Source organism: Phlebotomus papatasi, chromosome 1 (genome assembly GCF_024763615.1).
Source record: "Phlebotomus papatasi isolate M1 chromosome 1, Ppap_2.1, whole genome shotgun sequence".
NCBI lineage: Eukaryota > Metazoa > Arthropoda > Insecta > Diptera > Psychodidae > Phlebotomus > Phlebotomus papatasi.
Window position 1 is genome coordinate 7,912,649 of NC_077222.1, and position 24,468 is coordinate 7,937,116.

At 33.1% G+C, this 24,468-nt stretch overlaps 1 protein-coding gene across 1 annotated transcript in view; it reads right to left on the reverse strand.

Moving 5' to 3' along the window:
• Window positions 1-24,227, reverse strand: part of LOC129799045 (uncharacterized) — a 52,459-nt gene extending 28,232 nt beyond the window's left edge. Inside the window, exon 1 of the mRNA XM_055842641.1 lies at window positions 24,191-24,227. Coding sequence (XP_055698616.1) covers window positions 24,191-24,227 — 37 coding nt within the window. The remainder of the gene's footprint in view (window positions 1-24,190) is intronic.
• Between the last annotated feature and the right edge of the window lie 241 nt (window positions 24,228-24,468).

Genomic DNA, 24,468 nt, shown 5'->3' on the forward strand with positions numbered 1-24,468 from the left:
AGAAACTTGCATAAAGTGGGTGGTGTGAGTCATGTGTAGATCCGATCAGCCCAAAATTTTTATGTGCAATATAGACCTGTATAACACCCTTTTTAACATCCGTGCGTGCACGAGAACCATTTTATGCAAATTTGGTCAAAACTGGCAAAAAATTAATTAAGTTCAATACTATTTTTTTTTTAATAAAAACCTAATGAAAATTTAAAAATATAGATTTATAAGTAGTAATAAGTATTTCTCTTCTTATTTCCTAAAGAATTTTGTTTTTTTTTCACTTTATTTTTAATAATTTAGACATTGTAATTGCATTTGGAAATAATAAATTTATGATTAAAATTCGAGAATTTGAATAGATTAGGGTAAGTGTGCCAAATTCCGGACAGCTTGCAATTTCGGCCACATTTTTTGTTCCTCGAATTTCCATGATTTTTTAGTATTTGCATACTCTATAGATTAATGCAAAGAAATAACAAAAAATGTCGCTTCGACGAACAAGATGATCTGAAAAATACATTAGAAGAATTCCTGAAGGGCAAGGAACTATGAGAATGAAGGTGGCCGGAATAGGCCACCAATGCTATGTCTAAATTTTTATTCACTTTAAATTGTATTCAGAATGATTTTAGGGGAAATAAAGAAGCTACAAGGTTCCAAGCAACACATTTTATAAAAAAAAGTAACAAAACTATTCAATTCTTATTAAAAATATTACATTTCAAACTTGAGACTTTGGCGCTTGCATGCAACTATGCCGAAATTTGGCACACTTACCCTATCATATTCGTACTGTTCTACTTAAATGCGTAATTACAGATATCTTTTTCAAAAAGAATAAATACAATTTAAAATATAATTTATATAGAAATTGATAATCTATTTATTTTTCAATCTGAATTATGCTTCGAACACGAAAAAAAGTATGATTACTTCAATTTTTGATTTAAAAAAATATATCAGAAACACAGTCAAAGAAAATATCAAATAATTAAAATATCTATAATTTAAATAGCATGCAATAATGAAATAGGTATATCCTCCAACAATACCAATAGACCATTTTTTAATAGTTGAATGGAATTTGCATATTTCCCAGGTAAAATTGGGTTAATCCGGACAATAATATCAATAATCACATTAATTGGTATTTTGCTTTAAAAGCTAATTGTCAAATAATATCTACATAATTAAATGTTATCAATTGGAACGGTATGTGATGCATTTGGCTTATGAAAATATGTGCATTATAACAATTAGGAAGGCTTATGAATATTTTGAAAATTTAATTTGTGATTTTAACCCTTTCCAATTGAATTGTTTCTAAATCAAAAATTAATTAGGGACATTTTGTAGTAAAATAGATTATGAATTTTCAATATTTTAAAATGAAAATTTGGTGTGAAACCTAGAAAAAAGAATATTTTGTCAGAGGTTATTGTGTCATGCAACATCCGCCACATATGGCATTTTTTTCCAATAGTGACTGTCGCCACAATTTAGACAACGACTCTCACTTCAAGCCATATATTCAATTGAATGCTTAAATGTGAGGCTTGTAAAAAAAAACTGTTGAATATAGGATCAAACGTCAGTGCTAGAGTAACAAAAATGATCGTTCTTAACTCAGGGTAAGAAAGAGAGAAAAGGCAAAATTGTGAGCTTCACAAAATCATAAATGGATTATGTGTGCCTTATGTGTGCTTGAGAATTTGTAAGTTTGCTTGGTCACCAGATAATGGGCATGATAAAATTTTAACACACATGGGCAATTTATGAAGGAAATCAAAATGAATATTTGCATTTCTTATCTGTCCCACCATATGGAAAACCACTGAACATTTGCGGGTAAAATAACGTATGAGGCACTTCAAATAAGATTCTTGTTCTCAATAGTCATTTTAGATGCAATGGTACATTTTATTGTGACCAAAGTGGTCTATTGTTTGTACTTGGGAGGGCAAACTTGAGTCTTTTACATCCTCTTTTTTCAGCTCGTCAATCTGGGCATTTCACTCTTGTCTTCAACTGCCTCTGCCCTACCATACTCAATTGTATTAGCTTCTGGGTACATAGCAATGAAATGTAATTGCTGTAAATTGGGAAACAGTGAGGCGCACAGAAGCTGAAAAAAAAACGCCAGAGATAAAGGAAAAAGAGACCAGTACCAATTTAGATTTGTTGAGTGAGAAAAAGAGTCTGCGTGAGGCATCAGCATCCCAAATATGCGGGATGTCGTGTCTGGCATTCAGATGGGTTCACAGAATCCAGTTTGGGGTTGGAGGTTTTCTTGTTGCGGCATCAAAACCACTTGCTTAATATGTGTCATCGAGAAAATAAAGTGTCAGGCACTTTGTGGGTCTATTTTGGGTTGGACACCCCTGAACGAGACCCTTCACTCTTTAGCAGCACTAAATCTCTTCCCCACCACCAAAGGCTCATAACTACAGCAAAAAAGTTCAATGGGTTGCCGCATATGTTCGTGCCCTTGCACGTGGCACTGGTGCATATGTTCCATAGGTTCCATATATATATATTCATATGGTAACCCTAATCACAGGTGCCTTTTCTCTCAGAAAAAATGACATTCGAAGATCGAATTTTAAAAAATGGAAAGAATGGCTCCGATCAGTAATAACCTTTCGAAGAGACAAAGCCAAGCCAAACCTATTCGAAAATCTACCGGAAGCCTAATGTGCAAGTTCATGTACCTACCGCTTTAGCACTGATTGCTCTTCCATTTCGAATTTCGATATTTTTGACACTTCAATCGTCAACATGGCACAAGTGTGTGCAAATTTTTGCTGTAAAGTGAATTTTTCTGTAGTTTTGTAGAATTTCAGAACTCGTCGGTTTAAACTTTCGAACTTCCAACGGTTTTTTAGGTAAGTTCTCTCTGATATACCTTTGAATCGGTAAAAGAAAAGCCTCAACCGGAGAGAGTTCTCAAATCGGGAAGGTTATTTCTGAACGAGAGGAATGGGTGTAAACACAAGCAGATTTTGATTCTCCAATAGTGTCTTGGATAAAAGGTAAATGGAACTTTATTTGCACAAAAGTCGTTGAAGTTCGAAGAATTCAAATTCAATTTTGATTTTCATACTAAATTTTCGAACAAGGTCGGGAAAATTTATCAAATATCACACTAAAAAGCTGGCAAAAGGGTTACTCAATGACTATGGAGTGATTAAGTAATGGGGCAGAAACAATAAACGTCGTTGTTGTGTTTTTTCCTCACAACAATGTAAAGACCGTCACATTTTGACACTTGAGCACTTCGAAATTCGAACAAGATGTAACTTTCGCCACCTTGCGAAAGTATTAAGAAGTAAGAATGTCTTTTTTGGATCTTCAAATAGATTTTTCAAGATCTACTTCGTACGGAAAGAATATCATTAATCCTGATTTCTCTGACGAACATCTAATTCTGGCGCTTGAGAAACGATTAGTGATAAACATGTAAAACTAAAAGAAAGACTCGTCAAGTTTTTTTTTCGCCTTATTTATATTTATTCTATTAAAAAATAATTATCTAAAAACAGAGGTGAAAAAAAACTGTTTTAGTCCGAAGAAACGGCAAATAAAAATTGTATGTCAGTGGTCAACTACCTGGGTAAACTTATTTTGACGTTTATTCGATTTCAAACGGTTCTTGCTCACCCCTGATTTAAAGATCTATTCATTCCCCGTTGAAATGTCATACTTTAAAGCCTTTGATTTCGTTCATCTTGTCCTTAAAGCTTTCAAGCCTAAAGTTTTCGTAAAAGATACATTTTACGAAAAGATATTTTATTATATATTTTAAGATATTTAAATTTATATTTAATTTAATCAACCAGAGTCCTCGTGTCTTATTCAATTTAATTAAAAAGAATCAAAAATGGGATGTTCACAAATTAATTAATTAATTTATAATATCTATTCATTTGCAGTGTAGTTTTCATCACGATTGTAAGGTAAGAAATAGACGTTATAGTACTAAGAAATTCCTTTTGATACTTAAAAACGTCACGATATAAGCCATAAAAAATTCATCAAAGTAGAAGAAATGACAGGAAGATCTTATCGAAATGGTTCTCAGAACAATTACGTGGAAAAAAAGCGTAGATAAACCATTGGGGAAACAACGATGTAATCTAGAGGATTAAAAGCTCCGCAGGAAGTAAAGTACAGCATATTGTTTCATTACTAACAACGGATTACATTCCTAGATACAGCAAAGTAGATTTGGATTAAGTCAAAAGAAAAAAACACTCCAAGAGTAAATAAGATTCATTAAGAACTCATTGCTTCTTATTCTCTCTGTCAAAAATGTTAAATTGAAATACCCAAAGAAATCAAAGGAAAAATCATGAAACAAATGGGTCCGCTACAAGGGTACAATCAGTATGAAGCCCTAGCAGAAAGCTTACGTCCACGAACTCTGTAATTTGGGGTAGTAGTAGCAGTAGTAGCATCAATGAGTTATGAAACTCAGGTAAGTAAAAAAAAAACGAACAGCTAATGATAGCATTAGCATGGAAAGATACATGGGTAGACGGTCTTAGGAGGGAAGTGGGGCACTTTAGAATTGCGGTACATTTGAAATAGGGCTCTTTTCTCTTATTTGTAAATGGACTGGACGTGAACTTTATTTATAACGTAATATAGCTCCACAATTTTTTTTATTCCCTCTCTTAAGCCCTCTTGCACAAGTCTAGACCATTTTTGAAATTTAACTCCACAATAATTAGTCTAAATTGTATCGTGGTTAGGTCGAGTTCCATTTCGAAATAGAAGACAAAAGTCTTATTTCAAAAGTATTCCAATTCATAGATGCCCCGCTTTCCCTATTTGCAAGTACTAAAAATTTACTATATAAACATTCAATACTCTAACATCAGGATCGGAGTTGCATGGATGACAGCTGTCAAAATATAAAGCCCGCAAGAGGCGAAGTTTGTATCGTTTGTGTCGTCTTTTTCACCAAATCGTCGGTTGCCTCAGCAACTGTGCTAACTGCATTTGCTTTGTGTCAGCATTCGTTGTAAGCAACGCATCGCTGCGCGGCGTTTGCAATGAATACAGACACAAAGCAGATGCAGTTAGCACAGTTGCTGAGGCAACTGACGAAATGCAGATAAGACAATGGACGATGCAACCGACGATATGTTATATACTAGTCCCCGGCGAGTGACCTTCAAAGTTGAAGCCAATTTCTTACTTTCACATACAAATGCGTATGGGAATTTTTCTGCACTCGTGACGGTTACGCGATATGTGTCAAAATTGAGGTGAGCCTTGTGTACAAGACTCTAAGCCTTGTAAAGATGGATAAATATACTACATTTATGTCTAAATGCGGTCTTGTTCTGAGAAGTGTAAGCAGAGTTTCTGATCAATTTGTGAGTTGACTTCAAACAGCTCCATATAAAAAAAAAACACTTCGCCGGGGGCCAGGTTATATACAGTAAATCGGGCATATGGGATAAAATGTCATCCAAATTATCGATATATTTGAGCATCAAAGTAATTGTAAATTCCACAAAAAGTGCTCAATTATAAAGAATAATGATAAAATAAGAGGAACTACAGCAAATTTGAGCAAATTCGCTTCAGAATTAAACGTGAAAATTGTCAACAAATTTTTTCGCTCGATTGAAAAAGAACGGATTGAGCGAGAGTCCACTGTACGACTATTTCTATAATCGAAACATACAGTAGAGTCTCCTAAATTCGAACGCTCGGGGGTATCTTTGACATTCCTGACCTCCCAAATTCGAATGATTTTTTCAAAACTAACGAAATTTATGTAAGATTAAATTATACTTTGAATTAAATTCCCGTATTTTCACACAAGTCATAGCGGTAACATAATTTCTTTTCATTTTATACAATCATAATGTATGTAAACATTCAAGAATAAGCTCATAAATATGATTTTCATTCATTCAGAATACAATTTTTATTACATAACCTCACAATTGGCATTTTGAATCCAAACGTCGTTCGAATTTGAGAGAATCAGATTTGAGAGACTCTACTGTATAGAAGTACTATAAAGTAGATGTCACGTCATCCCTCCCACTTCTTGACGTCACTCTTAATCTGTCAAACTCATTCAGAAGTAAAGATTTAAAACAAAATAAGAATCGGTTTCGAAAGGAAAAAAGGAAGACATTTTTACTTCACATTTCACGAGGTGGCTTCCTCACGACTTCCTGTTCGAATTTCGAAATGTCTTGTGCGTTAATATTCACTTTTTAAGTTAAAACAAATATCTTAATGTGATTTGTCATAAATTTTCCCAACCTTACGTGAAAATTTAGTTTGGAAATTCGAATCAAACTTGAGTTGTGAATTGAAGGATAGAATCGAAAATGAAAGGATCTTATTCGAAAATAATTTTCAAATAACTTTTTTTGTAAGTTGGGGTGTTTTCCAAATTTCAGGACGAACTTAAACAGTGACCGAGGAAGGAAAATTCGCTTGCAAGAGTGTGTTGAATCGAGGACAAAAGGGTCCTTCGTCTCGTCTTTCCCTGAAACTGAAAGAAGGTATACATCTCTTCCTTGGTTGTATTTGAGGGAATATTGCTCTAGCAATATGGGCACTTTGAATTCCATCTTTTCCCCTCAACTTCCCGCAAATCCATCGCATTTCCTTTCTTGTCCGTTGTACTCGAATATTACCACTATAACCATTTTTCAGCCTTTTGCTATTTTCAAATCCCAGAGAGAATCTTCAATGTGCAGATGGTTAGAAAATGGCGAGATATAGTATTTGAAGATACATTTTTTTTAAGTGTTCTGTATCACATTACATATCTATATCCCATATATACATAATATTTATGTGTTTATGTTAGGAAGATGGGGAGAAGGAAAAAAAAAAGAGTAGAGATTCAAGTGACAGAGAATGGAGTTTAACACAAAATAGCACCCATATGCTTTGTTGAAGAGCGTGGATTTTTGAATTGTTGCGCAGCCCAGCAGATAAGACGAGACAGTTCGAATAAGGTTATCAGACTAAGCATAAAAATTTATGTAAATTAACTTACCATCATTTTTGCTAGAAAATTACTTCACACTCATCTCAAAACCATTTGAAGAAGGGATCTTTTTGATGCTTAGTAACTTCCTCTTTCACTATGCTCAAGGGATTTTTATGGTCTCTCGAAGACCAAACAATAGAATAGGATCTTTTTTTTCTTTCCTGTGAATTTTTCTAGCACAATTCCCCTCCTGGAACACTCTCGGTCCTTCAGACCGGAAGATATTCCACAAATCATTCGCACAATTTCTCGAGAACACTCACGATGGGGGGATACTTTATCTTAAGTATATGACGTGCTTTTGGGAAATTTTACCCGTTAAGTATTGCAGCGTTTTAACGCAAATTTCCGTTCTTGATAACTCGTGGCGGATGTGATTTTTTTCTTCTCAAACTCACGACTTTTTTTTTGAGCACTTACGAATTTTTTTTTTGTTTAGAGTAGGAGGGAGACATATGGCAAAGTATGAATTTATCAGTTGTAACCACAGAGATGCTGTTTTCGGGTGACCGGAAAAATGCGGAAAATGGAACAAAACTCGCGCATGAAAAACGTGAAAAAAAAGCGGGCAAATGGCGAAAAATGAGCACAAAACACTCACTCAAAAAAATATGACGCCATTTATGCTGAATGGGCCAGGTACAAATCGACACGGAGAAGAATCACACTGAAAAATCTCTCTCAGGCTCCCATCTGCCAAAGGCAGGAGTCCAGCAAACTTAGGAGAGGGTCTCTTAGCGAATGTTTGGTGGTGGTAGGATTTTGCCATGAGATTTCAAACTTCTCGACCTAACGAGCATGCGTTCTCATTCGCTCTCTCTTTCACAGAAATGCTTACAATTGTGTTAGATTTCTTCAAAAGTTCCCTATCCAATTCTCTTCAATCCAGCCATGTGTTAGTGTTCCATATGAGAGTATCTCCCTCTTTTTGTCCCAATCCATGGCGGAAAAAATTCCCTCTCTCTCCCACAGAACTCACGGGATTCGCGTTAAATACGAAAACGCACATTGTATCATAAACAAGTGCGAAAGGGACAACAAAAATTATTTATCAGTATGCGTGAGAGATAGTCTATTTTCGAAAAAAAGGAAGAAACACACACACACCAATCTCCGAAATAATTTATATCAAAATGGTGTGAGTATGAAAAGATTTAATCAACAGAACAATTGTACTCATGAGTGTTCTCTTTCTATCTTACATTGCAATTGAAATTAATACGTCGTTTCTCTCATTATTCATCACTTCTCAGTTTTCGAGGCGATCCAACTTTCGACTTTCGTACTGTAACATCCGAGATTTCGAATCCCTACTTCGTTTCTAGAACCCCCTATTAATAAAACAAACAAGACTTCGCAGAACTCATGTTTACTTTATATTACAACGATAAACAAGATTTTGCCAAATTTTGCACATCTCTACACTATGGCCCGATTTACTTGAAAGCGTAGATGGTATAGAGTAAAGTCTCCCCTTATGGCCATGACATTTATCTGCACAAATTGTGTTTCGATTACAAAGCCTTAAGTTGTGACCGTTGCTCTTTTAGGACACAATCTTTTCATTCACAAGTAGATCTTGAAAAATTAGAAGATCTACAGTAGAACCCCGCTATATGCTATCGCTCTATACTCCACTATTTATCGATCGTTGATTTCAAAACACTGATTTTAAGTTAGGTTATGTTTCTTAGTACGCGACATGCAATGTTGTCATAATTATTTTAATATTTTTGGCAAACTTTATTGAGTAGTTGTGATAATTGTGATCCATAATTAAGAGAACGAGTATAAGTACCACAATCGCAAAGAAAGTGGAAGCAGTCGAGCAATTTCAATACTAAAAGTCGTTGATAATTTTAAGAAACGACATGGACTACAGTAGACTCTCTCAAATTCGGGCATTTGGATCTGAAATGTCACCTGAATTAAAGAGAAATTCGTGCGACAAACTTTTCGAAATGCAGCGATTTTTTGTTCATCTGCATGCACATATAAAGTTTACATACTCATATTTATTGTAATTTTCATGAAAATCCCTTAGTAATGCAAAACCACTTTATATATTATAACTAAGACAAACCATGGCAAATTTAGGGATATTTGCTTCATTCGATAATAATAGTAAAATTTGAAAAATGTCGACGACTTTTTCGAATTTAACTGCTGCCCGAATTAAAAAGTAGCCCGATCTTAAAAGAGCCGAATTAGCGAGAGTCTACTGTATAGTGCGATGCAAGTGTCAAATCTGGAACCAAATATGGCTTATAGCGAGGCTCTACTGTATTTGAAAAGCCAAAAAAGAAACATTCTCACTTCTTGATACATACATTCGCAAGGTGGCTGAAGTACATCCTGTTCGAATTTCTAAGTGTTAAATTTCGAAATTAAATTTGAATTCTTCGAACATCAAGGTAAATGGAATTCTTTGCACAAAAAGTCGTTTATGTTCGAATAATTCAAACTCAATTTGAAATTTTCTTACTAAATTTTCGAATAATGTGGGGAAAATTTATGAAATCTTACACTAAAAAGTTCGCAAAAGAGTGTTTATCATTGATTATGGAGTGATTAAATAATGGGGCAGAAACAATAAATGTCGTTGCTTTGTGTTTTTCACTTGAGCACTTCGAAATTCGAACAGGATGTACTTCAGCCACCTTGCGCTCCTTGCACAATTATCAAGAAGAATGTCTCTTTTTTGGCTCTTCAAATCCTTCAAATAGATCTTCGAATTTTTCAAACTCTACTTGTGAATGATAAGAATGGAGTAATTTTGAACAAAATATAATTTTGAACTTTGAGATTTTCTTCGCTGTTACAGATGGACAAAAGAAAAATAACACGAAAAAACTCTTAAGTGATACATTTGTAATTATTTGTAATTTGTAACAAGACTTTAAGCTACCCCTATCACCAGGGATTCTTATAAAAAAATTTTCATTTTAAACAAAATACCTTGTTAAAACCGGATCCACCATAATTTCTTCGCTTATTTATACAAGATATTGAAAAAGGGATAATTAAATGAGACAATTATCTATAAAATCGTGATGAGCTACGACGCAAATTCCGATACTCATGGGAAAATTATCGTGACCCATTAGACAGTTGCACCCCTGCGAAAATCCACTGCACTCAACAAAATGCAACGATAGACTGACTGATAGAAAAGGACGTGCGCACAGAACTCCCCTCAAGACGTCAAGACCTCAAGTGACGGCTTCTATCCCAGCAAGCACGGATATGATGATGGCTAGAGTATTCATTATGCTACCCCGTCAAATCATTGCTCTACCTGCCGATTTTACTCGGAGGTTTTTTGAATTTTAACGGTATATTCTAGTACATTCAGAGAAAATCTGCAGATTCTCGGCAGAATTTCTCCCTAGAAAATCTGCATAACCTCCATTACTTCACAAAAATATTGTTGATTTATGAAGAAACTGTAGAAGTTATAAAGAAAATTGTATGCTCTGCTTAACAAGCATTACCGAGTACACATTTTAGATAAGTAAAAAAACTGCGAGCAAAAATACTAATTTCTTAAAAATCACCAATCGAATGATACAAAAACACGAAATTTTGGTCGACACTCTGTTTAAAGTTTTCACTTCACTTTTCTCTACTTGTAACACGGCGTCGCAGAATTCTTTATTTTATATAAACACCGTGATATCACTAAGAATAACTCTATAGAATTTTGCAAACTTCAGTGAAAAATTTTTCCATCTCTTCTGACACATCTTGTCTGGAAAGTCTGGAATGTAGAAAAAATCTACAGAATATCTACAGAAATTCATCAGAGATTCGTCATAAATCTGCCGAAATATTCTGACGAATTTTGTCCCAAGCCCAAATAAAATTCGTAAGAATATCTACAGAATTTATCTGCAGATATTCTGTAGAGGTGTAGATTTTCTCTACAGAAATCTTAAAGATATCTGCAGATATTATTTGACGGGACTGTAAAGGAAACTTTAATAAAATTTAAATTTAAACGAATCCGTGATGCGTTGTTCTACAATCTTCGAAAAGTTTTGTCGAAATTCTTTTGTTTATTCACAAAAAATGTCATTTTTTCAGTCGGGAATGGTCACTAAAAATCATTCCCCACATTTTCAGATAACATTTTTTACAGGCCTAACTTTGGATAAACTTCGGATAGAACTAGTTTAGGATTTTGTTCGTAAATTCGAGACCGATTTGTCATGTTTCAAAAGTGTCCTCATTATATTAGACTGACTTACAAAAATTACTTCGAAAATTGTGACACCAATTTCGAACATGAGCTACAATTCTAAAGGGTTGTAAAAATTTATTGAGAAACTCAATAAAGAACCTGACAAAAAACTGTGATATACAAAACAAAATTACATTTGTTCATAAATCTAGAATAATGGCGACTAGGAATATCCCTGTTCTGTTGAAATGTTAAACATGTGTTCTCAAACCAAAAGCAATTTTGTAAGCCATACAAATTAAAATATGTTTTTGTTTTACAAACATATGTTTGACATTTAAGGAAGAAACACACCTGCATAGAGTTGTTTCACAAAATCACATAGATAATTACGAAAACTCATTTTGATTGCAGTGCAAACTGAGGCAAAATTTTTCAAAGCGAAAATTTCTAAATTCGATATCTTCCAAGAGAAAAGAGACTGAGGCTTTAAATTTTTACCGTGCAAGGTGAGCAGAAGGAATATTGAAATTTTGAGCCCTATTTTGAGAATGTTTTTCTTCCAGAAAGTATCAATACTAATTATCTTAATCAAAGCCATTTGCCATTAAGATAGACTTTATCTGATAGAGTAAGATTACTCATAAGATAGCCTCACAAATTTCTCTTATACTGGCAAAAATTGCCCCAGAAGTTTTGATAATCTCCGGAAAAACAAGTTTTAGAAACTGGCTCGAAAAGTACATTGTCTTTCGAAATTGAGGAAAGTATTCTTGGAAAAGTTGTAGAGTAATAAAGTTCCTATAATAATATTCTCATCAAAAATCTATCAAGTCAAGTATATGGAAAGGTTGTGCAAAATTAAAATATCCGTTTTGACAAATTTTTCCCAGTCTCCCCAACGTAGGCTACGATTATGAATTTAGTATTATTCGGAGTTTCGGACAAACTAATTTGGATGTTCGAACTTCGATAAAATCAAACAATAGGTTACTGAACTTGCAAATTTTTGAACATTATTGAATTTAAAAAAATTATATGAAAAAAATACGAAATGGTAAAATTATTGAAAACTTCAACTAATAAAATTAACAACAACTTTTCAGATGGTTTATAGGAGTAATAAAGTCTTATTTGCTTTCTTTTTGTCAAAATTTCCATATTTTTATGGCTTTCAAAATTCTAAATTTTGTAAATGACGTTTTTTTTATAATTTTAAATAATCTAATCTATACTAATCATTTAACCGATATAATTTCTATAATATTATGGAAAGTTTTCGGTTTCAAAGGCCAGTACCCTGAATGACTCTTAATTTTTCCTTACCTAAAATAATTATCTTCCTCTCTGTATTTCAGCAAAATTTCCGTTAAACTTTATAAAAAGAAACCTAGTTTATTTCTTTTTCAAATATTTAACATTTTAAAATTATTAATCACTAGCCTTAAGTTAAATTGCTTTAAGTTAAAATTAAATCAATTAGCCTTAAGTTTATTTCCTAAATTTATGCTAATTGTCAGCTCAAAAAAAGCCCAATTTAAAGAAATAAGTATTTTAAAAAAGTTTCTGAGAACAAATTCGAAACCAAATTGCGATTTTTCGTGTTGAAATTGATTTTATATTTAATTCAGAGTTTTCAGAAGAAATACTTAAGAAGAATACCTATTATAAATAATTTTTGAATCCACAATTTTTTTCAAAAACAGTACGTTTTTTTCGGAATGGAGGAAATATATATTTTTGACAGTAGTGCAATAAATAATTAAATTTGGTTAAAAATGAAAAATTAAGATCGAAAAAAATATCACAAAAGCTTTAGTAATTTGGGGGAAGTGGGGCAGTTTCGAATTTGAATACCTTTGAATTAAGCTTTTTCTCCTTCTTTTTAAATGAAACTAGTAAGAAGATCCAGATTCATTTAAAAATAGGAGGAAAAGGCCCTATTTCAAAATTGTCCTAAATTAAAGATGCCCCATTTTCCTCTAACCAGTTTAGATATTAATTGTAGTAAGTTAAATTTATAAAAGAGCGCCATAAGCCCTATGAGTAAATAAATTTTTATTACCGTGAATTAGATCACTTCTCACAGTGGTATGACATTTCCTATATTTCCCATATGTTTCTAGCGAGCCGAAAAAACTTTTGAGTTTATTAGCTGTTTTCTGTCATTGTAGAATGAATTAGCAAAAAATACTAATACAAAATAAAAGCCAATTTAATAACGAAGAGGCAACCGAAAATCCTAAATTGGCAACCTGCGTAGTTTTGGAGATATCTCGTGAAATGTGTACGAAAACAGGGAAAAAAATACACTAAAACCGGTCGCATTTTTCAGAGTTGATGTCACCCCCGTGACTTTTCGTAAGTATTAATATCAGTAATATTTTACTGTTTTTTTTTCAGTTTTTCACTGCTTATTCGCTTTTCTTTAATTTTTCGAATATGAGAGATAAGGAAAATTAATAAATATTTAAGCGTTCCCTTACATTGTATCATTAGTTTTCGACATAACTTGCAAGGCTGATAAAATGTAGTCCAAACCCAAATAAGTAAAACTTCCAAATACTTTCATATATTGGTCTACTTCTAAATTTAGGGGAAGTTCTTTCAGTGATAAGAAAGTTTTGCCACATAACTTTGAATACACCACTAATAAAGTTATTTGATGAAGTTTGAATACACACGCTAGAAAAAGGATCTCTCTCGTTATAATAATAGGAATATCGAATGAGGAATGTCTGCAAAGTTGTAATTTCCTTCCCAAATAATCATACTATAATTTCTTTCTTCTCACGCAAGCTGAGAAGAGTTGTAATCATAAATTATGGATAACAAGATGCTGTTGAGAAGAAAAAGTTGTGAATTTTCTTCCAAAGTCCACTCTAACTCACTGCTAACTCTAAAAATTATCTTGGAATTTTCTTTTTGATCTCACAAAGAGACATTTTCTTAATTACAAGAGTAGAGCTTTTCCATCTTCATCGTATCTTGTTGTGAAAAGCTTGTTTTCCACCAAGTCACAATTCCTGGCACTAATCTAGAGATTTTCAGCATAATTTCAGGACATGATTGCTAGTACGTATTTTACTGTGTACTCTTTTTTTTGCTTGGTGATGTGTGTATCTAGCCATTTGAATGATGATAGCAATTTTGAAAAAAAAAAATGTGAAGCACTGATTTGCCTTAGACATTCAACAATACCAAGTACATGAAAGAAAATTATGTTAGAGAAAATGGACACATCACATTTTTCCATCTCTATTTTTCCCGGGATTTCTTATTGCATTCCACCATCTCAAACCTCTAAAAAAAAAAAACGAAAAAGCACTGCAGAGGAATCCTCTTTTCTATCCCTTTAAACGCCCATTGCAAGATTTTTCCGTGCACTCCACTTCAGCTGAAAGACGACATCAAACATTCCCTCGAACACACAAGAGAATGGTAAATTCTAAAACAAAAGGTACAGTCCTGAAGCTTTCCATGATGAAGAAAAAAATTACTATATAACTTTTATGGTGCTTTCTTCAAAGTGCTTTTCCCTCGTGCACATCATATACAGCGCACTTTGTCATTAACTCTTGTGTTCGTGAATATGAGAGATATTTATAATACTTATGTAGTTCTTTCTTACTCCTTACCAACATACTATATAGCATTGTATATATATAATATTAAAATGTGTAGTAAAAGCTTCCTGCTGAACGTATAAAATGTACTATTTAATATTATTAATATTGCATATGGAACTTTATGACCAATTTTTACACAAAGTTTTCCCATATTCAACTATTAAGGAAGCACCATAACAAAACCAACGACAAATGCATGTGAAAATAAATGGTTGCTGTAGAAATTAAAAGTTCCGGTTTTGTCATTTATTAAAGTAATGTAGCAAGAGGAAAAGAAAAAGATTTTTAGAAAATAAAAATAAAACAAATATAAGTTACCCAATTCCAATTCTAATTGAAATAAAGGCAATGACCCCTTATTGAATAGAAAGAACATGATTAAAATTAAGAGAACAATAAAAACTTGATATTAAAAAAATAGGGGAAGGTGGGGCAGTTTACGCATAAAATAAATATTTTATGGATGAAAAAGTATTCTTTAGGAATAATTAATACTCAAAGGAGTTTGAATATGATCCATATTCGTTTGGCAAATGAGTTCTGAAAAAAAAGTTTAGCTAAGTGAAATTGCCCACATTCTCCACAAGATTTTTTTAAAAAAAATATTTCCGCCAGAATAGAGATTCTTGAAATATAAACTATTTAATAGATAATCACGATATTACAAAACATAAATAGGGAGAGGTGGGGCTACAATTATATACGACTTTTTCGTATATTTCTAAAGGAAGCTAGGCCTTACAATTATTTTATATAGTTTCACAATTGTTTTGTTGAACTAAATTACATTACGTTCAAGCACATTTTTTTTTAGAAATTTGCGAAAAAATCGCGTATCAATGTAAAACCACGGCTCATAGTAGCCTCACTTCCCAAAACTTCCATATTTCGATTTTAGTCTTAGCCTTAAAAATGAAACCCCTATACTAATTATAAATAGTATTTTCCTTTTCTTTTTCTTGATTTTTTTTACTTTTCCTAATTTCTTTTCTCTTTTAGTCTTTAAACTAAAAGTGTACAACCTTAAAGACCCTAGGACTTAATTTAATCATTATTTTGGGGGCCTCAGTTCAGTGGATTAGTGGATAGAGTAGTGGCTCTATGACTATGAGGTATCGGGTTCGAGACTAGGCAGCTGCATATTTTACAGCTTGTGTATTAGTCTAGAATTCGTCCAGAGAATGAATGGAAAAGTAATGCCAATGCATTGACAATTGGCCGCCTAAAAACAGAGCATTTGGAATAGGAAAAGAATTTCGACATTCAGATTTCAGTCGAGTACAAATACACATTTACTGCGGTACTGTGTGTATCAGAACGAACACAGTGCAAGGGTGGATGTCCTCTTCATCAGGTCTACAATTCAATTGAACAATTTTTCAAAAACATTTCTATCAAAAATTTTCGGTAGATTACTGACGGCAATTCGTATAAAAAGGTCAAGGAGATGAACTCCCTCCGGATGCGTTAGGGGGTGCAATCCTTTCAGGACAGAAAAACACAAAAACACTGTTGGCCTCAGATCAATGTCCAAGAAGGAGTACCCGCGACGAATTCCCGATTTTCCCTGTAAATCCTCATTTGGAGTAGTAGACAGACAGTGCGGACAAAATTTCAGAGACAAATCACAGATTTGACCACTGAGGAAGACGCGTTGAAGCGTCGAAAGCTTTGGCAAAGAATTTTGTGTTTTCCTGTCCTGTAAGGATTGCACCCCCTGACGCATCCGGAGGGAGTTCGTCTCCTTGACCTTCTATCAAAAATATTTTTGTGAATTTTCTTACATCGAATATGGCAGGGAGAATCACGTACAGATGGGAGTTGTTGCACTGCACTTGGACTTTGGTCACTACTTGTTCCTCAAAACATCGTAGAGAATAAAATTGCGAAAATCGAGAAAGGTTCAGTGTTTCCGTCTATTTCGTACTAAAAGACAAAGGACAAAAAAGCATAGGAGTTAGTCTTTATGGTGTCCACAGACGGGACTAGGCGGATCTTAATTGTATAGGATAAAAAACTACCGGGACCCAGGACTATATTAGACAGGAGCTATTGTAAAACATGTTTATGCTTTCGAAAGAAATACTACTTTGAGATCTAATTTCTCAAGATCAACGAATACTAAAATTCGGTATGGGAAAAAAATCTTAAGGAAGTCTCATTAACTATGTTCATAAATTCTTATCCAGGTCCCTTGGCGAAACTTTTAAACTTAAAAAAATGTTAATAGTTCTAATAAACATACTAAACTACAAACATACTATAATATCATTAAAAACGGTTGAATAGTTTCGACATTGAAATATTGTTTTTAATATTCGAAATCTTAGATTGACCTTAGATTTAGAAGGAATTTTTCTGGCGTTAAAGGTGTTCGGATTGCATCCAGTAAGATTCACTGCACTTGATTCCACGGGCATGGGACAGACAACCTCATCCCGTACAAGAAAAAGTAATAATGCGTGTCTAGAAATCCCCTTGCGGGAAGGCCTAGTTTCTCCATGGAATGTTGTGCCCGCATTATTATTATTATTAATATTATTATTATTATTAGATTGAGAAAAAAATAATGAAGCTTCGGACAGCTAAAGTTTTTTTTAAGTTTATTCGTTGAACGCTTATGAACTATATTCAAACGACATAATTCCATATGGGTTTACTTAACTATCGGAAATTTGAAAACATACAAAGCATTTCCCATAAACTAATTTATTATTATAACTTTTTTATTAGCTAAAGTCACTCGTGCTTGAAACTGCCCCACCGTCATTTACCTTTTCTTTGAATATCTATCAGAAATTATAACCTCCGTATGGAGTTTATTACTATTAAACCTCCTTAATTCATAAAAATATAAATTCATAAAATAAATCATAAAAAATACCTAAAAATTGATAAATGTTAGTAATTTCAAAACAAGATGTAAAAATGTTATTATCCATAATTTTTTTTATTGAAAGTTAAATATTATTATAATTGAATATTAATTGCTATTAGATATTTATGCGTTATTGAGTTCTTTGAAAGTTAGCATTAGCCAATCAGAGAACGGAATAGGACTGAAATATTTTATGTATAATAATATTTCAATAAACGAAAATTTATAAATTATCGAAAAATTCCGTCATTTTTCGTAGGGTGAAAGGAACGTCTATTGACACTTTAAGAACTCGTGTCAGCACCTATTGACACCATACTCTGTATCTGTACCATTTGGGATATGAAATTTGAACATCTCTGTTTATAGTAAAAGGTGTATTACAGAAAAAAACGTTATATTACTTTTATTTTACTAGATACATTAAATAATTTTCAACATTTTGGCAAAAGTGTCAATAGGGGTTCCCTGTCGAACAGGCGTTCCTCCGACCCTAATAGATTTATCGAACAAAATAAAAGTAAGCTCTTTATGCTATTACGCTTCAGCGGTCAATCTTAGAACTTTCCTTTCGTATTTACGTTCATATTCGGTTAAGCTTAAGTACTATAGGAAGGCTTTCAGGCTTTGCACGGACACACTCTGACTTCGAATACTTCATATGTTTCCCATATAATTTTTAATGAACCTAATCGAAATATATCTTAATAACTAATCTTAAGTCACACAATTCCTGAAAATAGCTCTGGATCATTAAAAGAATATGGGAAAAATATGAAGTGTTCAAAGCGTGAAAGCTTTCCCCTAATTAGCGCTTGAAGTAGATACATTTTCAATGATAGACTATTAGGTAATTAATAGATTTAATTAAGTATAACATAAACTCTCAAAAACATTTTATAAAATTGAACAGAGAAATAAGAGATACCGATAGAGAATTCTGTTACGACTATTGAAGATACACATTAGTTCATACAAAAGAATGTTCATTGCTCAGAGCTTTAATCGTACGAAAATCCATTCAATTCACTAAATTGAGAATATCGTTTGAAAATGTACAGAACGGATCAAACGGATGTATTATGTAGTATATAATAGCAGAGAAGTCAAAAAGTGAACACAAAAAAGCTATTGTAATCACGAGAGAAACATGTAAATTGGGTTATTATTCTTCATTTTGAAGGATTTGAAACATAATTTAATTATTTTCACAATTTGCTGGCTTCCACCAGACGGAGAGAAAAGCTTCGTAGGGTCATTAATCTTTTAAGGGTTATATTTTTTTTAAGTATCTGACACTGCAAATACACACAATATTGTAGTACAAATGGGTGAAAATTAAAATATGAGTTCGTCCCAAATGGGAATTTGGTGCTAAAGATATGCCCTCTTTCTCTCACCACCTATTTTATGTTTTAGTGTAATTATGTAAGCAGAACAAATTTACATTAACCCCACGTTGGCCTAAATTCTTCCTCCATTGCTCCTCTCTGCATTATACCGTCCCTCAGCTGGGACATGGCGATAAATGTTTAATGAAATTTTTAATTAGATTTGTCATAATAGATCAATCTCGCCAGATACCCGGATTTTTAATAGGATTTCCTGTCGATATTTCAAGCCATTTTCCACTTCGCGACATCTCGTAGTTGCCATTCTTTCAAACTGATGTCCGTTTTTGTAATGAAATCAATTATTTTATCTACATTTGAACGATAATGAACTAAATCAATTGTGACGTTCTCGATCATGCAAATGAATTAAGATAGATAAATCTTACATCACATCTTTTATTTAGCGCTAATTGTGGTATTGGAAAGGACAGCCTGATAAGTGCTTCCCCCAACAAGACTATTAAACAATTAGGGTAAAATTTGGAATTCTGGACAAATTATTTTGGAAATTCTGATAATGAAAATCTAGGAATAATTTAGTAATTATGAATTTCCATGGTACTTTGAAGATTATTTGGTTGGATTTTTATCAAATTTTAAGATATTTGTCCAAACTTGGAACTTGGAACTTAGATGCACTTGGTTTGTTCGGAATTCCACATTTGACCCTATCCTTAACATCTTATAATATTTTCTAAAAATATTTTTAAAGTCGTTATAAACCGCTTTGAGATGATTAACCATCAGGTTAAAGTATGTTCTCCGTACCATAATTTTTACCTACTTCAAAAATTATTTTTGAAAGGAATAAAATAATAAAAAAAGAAAAATACTGTACTTCTGAAACACTTCTAGAGGAAAAATTTAATGGTTTCCATGAGCATTTTTTAGATTTTCCGACACTATAAAAAATTTAATTAGTTTTTTAATTCTTTTTATTTATTTGCAATTAAGAAAAAAAGAATGTAAGTGAATGTGATAAAAAGTTAAAGAGTCTAAAATATCCCCACTATCCCCTATTTTGATCCCCCGCTCCTACTCCCATTAAAAGTCAGAAAATCAATAAATGTCAAGCCCACGAGAACTTTATCTTGACAAGTAGTTCGCTTTCTTGTTTCGAAATTCTTTAAAATTCCTACGTGATGATATTTCTTAAGTTCGAGGGAAGTTCGATAAATTACTCAACAGAACAGAACAGAATTCAGTAAGTTCTATATAAATAATGTACTGTGAAAAGTAAAAACTTAAATTTTAAATGACAAGGATTATTAAAAAGAAAACATGCTGTATTAAGTTTTCATTGAAGAGCAATTGTTCGCTTTAAGATTAATAATATTTTCAAACTTAATTTTTCTCTAGGGTAAAATGTGGTATTTTCAAAGAGTTTAACATTCACTTTCCTTAATTCAGTTGGCTCAACTTAAGAATCAATTGAATTGAAAAAGAACGATACTAAAAACCTCCCAAAAACAGAAAATTTCCCTTTGTCCCGATAGGCGACACTGATAACTTCCCAAAACACGGAAAATTTTCCTTTGTCCCAAAAAACGAACAAAAAATTTCCCAAAACACAGAAAATTTTCCTTTGCCCAAAATGACGAAACTAAAAATTTCCCAAAACATAGAAAATTTCCCTTTGCTCCGACAGACGATACTGTTAACTTCCCAAAACACAGAAAATTTCCCTTTGTCCCTAAGGACGAAACTAAAAATTTCCCGAAACACAGAAAATTTCCCTTTGTCCTGAAGGACGAAACTAAAAACTTCAAAACAACATTTCAAGATAATTTTCTGACTGTTCGAAATAATGCTTCAAGTAAAAATATAAAAAGTGTCTCAAACATGCCGGCTGTCCCCTATTACTCAAATTGAAGTTTTCGCTGACCTATTTTAATTTTTCACTAGGGAAAGTGGTCTGCCTTTGAATGCGGCAGCCTTTGAATACTTCAATTTTTCTCTTATTTCTCAAAACAAAAATTCTATTTTGTGAATTATAGTTAATACTATTAACTATTTTCTATTAACTTCGATTAACAAAATGGAATTTTAGCTTTGGGAAATAAGAAAAAAATTTAAGCATTCAAAGGCTGGCGCATTCAAAGGCTGGCGCATTCAAAGGCAGACCACTTTCCCCTAGTGAAAAATTAAAATGGGTCAGCCAAAAATTAAATTTGAGTAGTAGAGGAGAGCTGGCATGTTTGAGACACTTTTCATATTTTTACTTTAAGCATTATTTCGAAAAATCAGAAAATTATCTTGAAATGTTGTATAGCGCTAAGTATACTAAGCCTATTTACAGACTTTAATAAAATAACTCGATTAGCGTTTTTGTCAAACTTCAAAGGCAGGCCACTTTCCCCTACTCATTTATACTGTTTAATTCTTTTTATCATTAACCCAAGAAGTAAAATGACTCTCATTCTACAATTGAAACTTTGATTCGTCTTACAATCGAACTTTAAAAAAATTGCAAGGAGAATTCGGGTAAAAAATTCTTGTAGAAGTTCCTGAATTCCTTATGCACTCAGTCCCGGTATTAAGTACTTCGGGATTATTCACCTGAAGGAATTATGCACATACAATTATGCAAGTTTGCCTACAATTGGGATCTATTTATGAACTCATTTTTGAAATACGCCTGAATGTATACTATTTTGCGACACGGGAAATTTCAAAACATTTTGCTACTAGTACCAAAAAGTACTGTTGATGCATTTCTATTAAACACTTGAATCTTTTTATTTGAATTACTTTTGCTCCGCGCGAAATTCGTTCTACGGCAGATTTATTCAAAAGAAAGCCCCTGCAGGTATGCAAATTTTCTCGATGCGTAATGCCATTTCGGTCCCGAAAAGGGCATAATACCGGGATTGAGTGTAAAGCCCAAAATAGACACAGGTATCGGCTTAGAGATCAGCCCGAAAAATGAGGATTGGTGTCGATACACTCGCAGATCAGCCCAAAATTTGGAGGATCAGGCTGATCTTCTAAATTCACGAGGTTTAGTGAAATTACAAGCATTAGGCGACATTAGCGCCAGTGCGCCGAAAATAAGAAAAACTTCACTTTGGGTGTTTTTGGGTGCTTTCTGAAATGTCAATTGAATAAAAAACATGAAGAGTAATAGTACGCAATATTGCAAAATTTTAAAATGTATTAAGATTGGAGTAACGGGAAGGTCAGAGTGCTCCTTCCTGTACGAAAAATCCATTGATAATGCACTTAAGTCTTTCAGCAATCAAAGTGTGGAGATTTAATAGGAATTTACTCTGAAAACGCTAATCCTTGATCCTACATCCTTTACCACCAAATTTTTCGAGCTGAGTATTCTCCAGAATCAGCCTGTGCCTATTTTCGGCATAAGCACAATACATTGCTTATAAGACTTATAAGGGTCACTAGGGCAGTATAACACATCACTTAATGCATCTCAAGGCTTAACTTGAAGCTACACTCACAATCTTGCTTAGAATTAGGAACACAAGAAGGATTTAAGATTACATTAGGGGAAGTGGGGCTATTTTGATCTTTGTAGCTACATTGATTTAAAATTGAAATAACCGCTTGTTTGTTAAAGAAGCTGGGCCCTACGATTACTCTATTTAGTTCTACAATATTTTTCTAGAGCTAAATTGCTTTACGTTAAAGCCCAGTTGCCCCAACAGTTCAAAGTAGCCCTACTTTCCTTTACTCCTAATGCCTGGTTCAGATTTTTAATTCAAGAAATATTAAAAGTTTATTTAAAAATACTCTGCCAATCCAATAAATGTTAGCGCTAATAAAGTTTAAATCTCACTAATCATATTTAAAATTTTATTTATTTTTGAGAATTCTAACGGCGTTATTACACTTGCACATTAAAATTTTAATGTGATTCACATTAATTGTCGCTTGTGAGCGTCCAAATATTTTATTTGTGTCTTTGAGTCACTTAATATTTGGGGTTTTTCTATTTATTGATAAAGAAGTGGACTTGGCCTGCAAAAATAAGTTTAAATTTACCTAAAGCATAAATATACTTCACATTAAAAAATTAAAGAGAAAATCGAATTAATTTTTCGCATTAATGCTATAAATCAATTTATATCAAATTTAGCGGGCTAAGTCTACCTTTTTATCAACAAATAGATCAAATTTTGAATATAAAATGATTCAAACACACAAATTACACATTTGGACTCTCACCAGCGACAATTAATGTGAATTATATTAAAATTTTAATGTGCAAGTGTGATAACACAGTAAGGGAAGGTGGGGTTACATTGTAAACACTATTTTTTTCGCATATTTTTAAAGAAAGCTGGAAATAGTCATAATTTACTTTAGCTCCACAATTGTTTTGTCTATTTTATATAACGCTAAATTAGCCCCAAGTCTCCTTAGGGGGAGGTGGGGCTACTTTGAGCTGTGGGGCTACAATGTTTTACGATTTTTTCGCATATTTCTAAACGAAACTGGGTTTTAACATGATGTAATTTAGCTTCATTTAGAAATAGGCGAAAAAGTCGTATAACAATCTAACCTCACAGCTCAATTTAGCCCCAACTCCCCCTATAGCCAGGAAGCTAGAAGGCTTTTAATTAGTAAATTAGTAAGTACACGATTACACTCCCGATTTTGCATTATAAAATTCAATAACGTTATTTTATTCATTCATTTTTAATAGATTTTTCGAAAATGGGTTTCTTTCCGAAAATTGTGATGAATTGACCCATTATTCCCTAATTAATGTGACTAATTTCCAAATGATTACGCTAAGCTGACACAAGGGTTATGACCCTTGGGAGTAAGGTCTGCAAATTGAAGCTTTTCCACTATTAACATTTCCGTTTATTCGCAATTTAAATGTCAACGGAGCCAAGAGAACAGCACCATCATTGAAATATCGTACGATGGTAAAAGTCAGGAAAACCATTTGAATTTTCCACATTACTGAAATGTCAACTATCACAAGTAAAGTGACATTTTCAGCACATGCTTTTGCACAACAGACGACTATAAATGATTCTTCGCGATTGTAAAAGATGTTCAACGGTGCTGCTTGAAATACCTCTATAGTGATACAGAAAATCCACTTACCTTGCTCCACATTATGGCTCAGGGATGAGGCATCCATTGTAACGTCATCTAACCTCTCAGATCAAGGTACTAATCGAGAAGATTTTTATCATGGTGCAATCTTTGTGGGTTGCTATCTCTGCAGAGTTTCCGAGACAGAGACCGGAAAGGAGAAATTGTTAGTAGCTGAGTGCATGGGGTGTCCAAGATGATAGTGAATGGGTATAAGAGTTGAATAGGGGATAATAAATTTTGATAACTGCTACTGAAAAACTATCAGTCATGGAATTGAACTACAA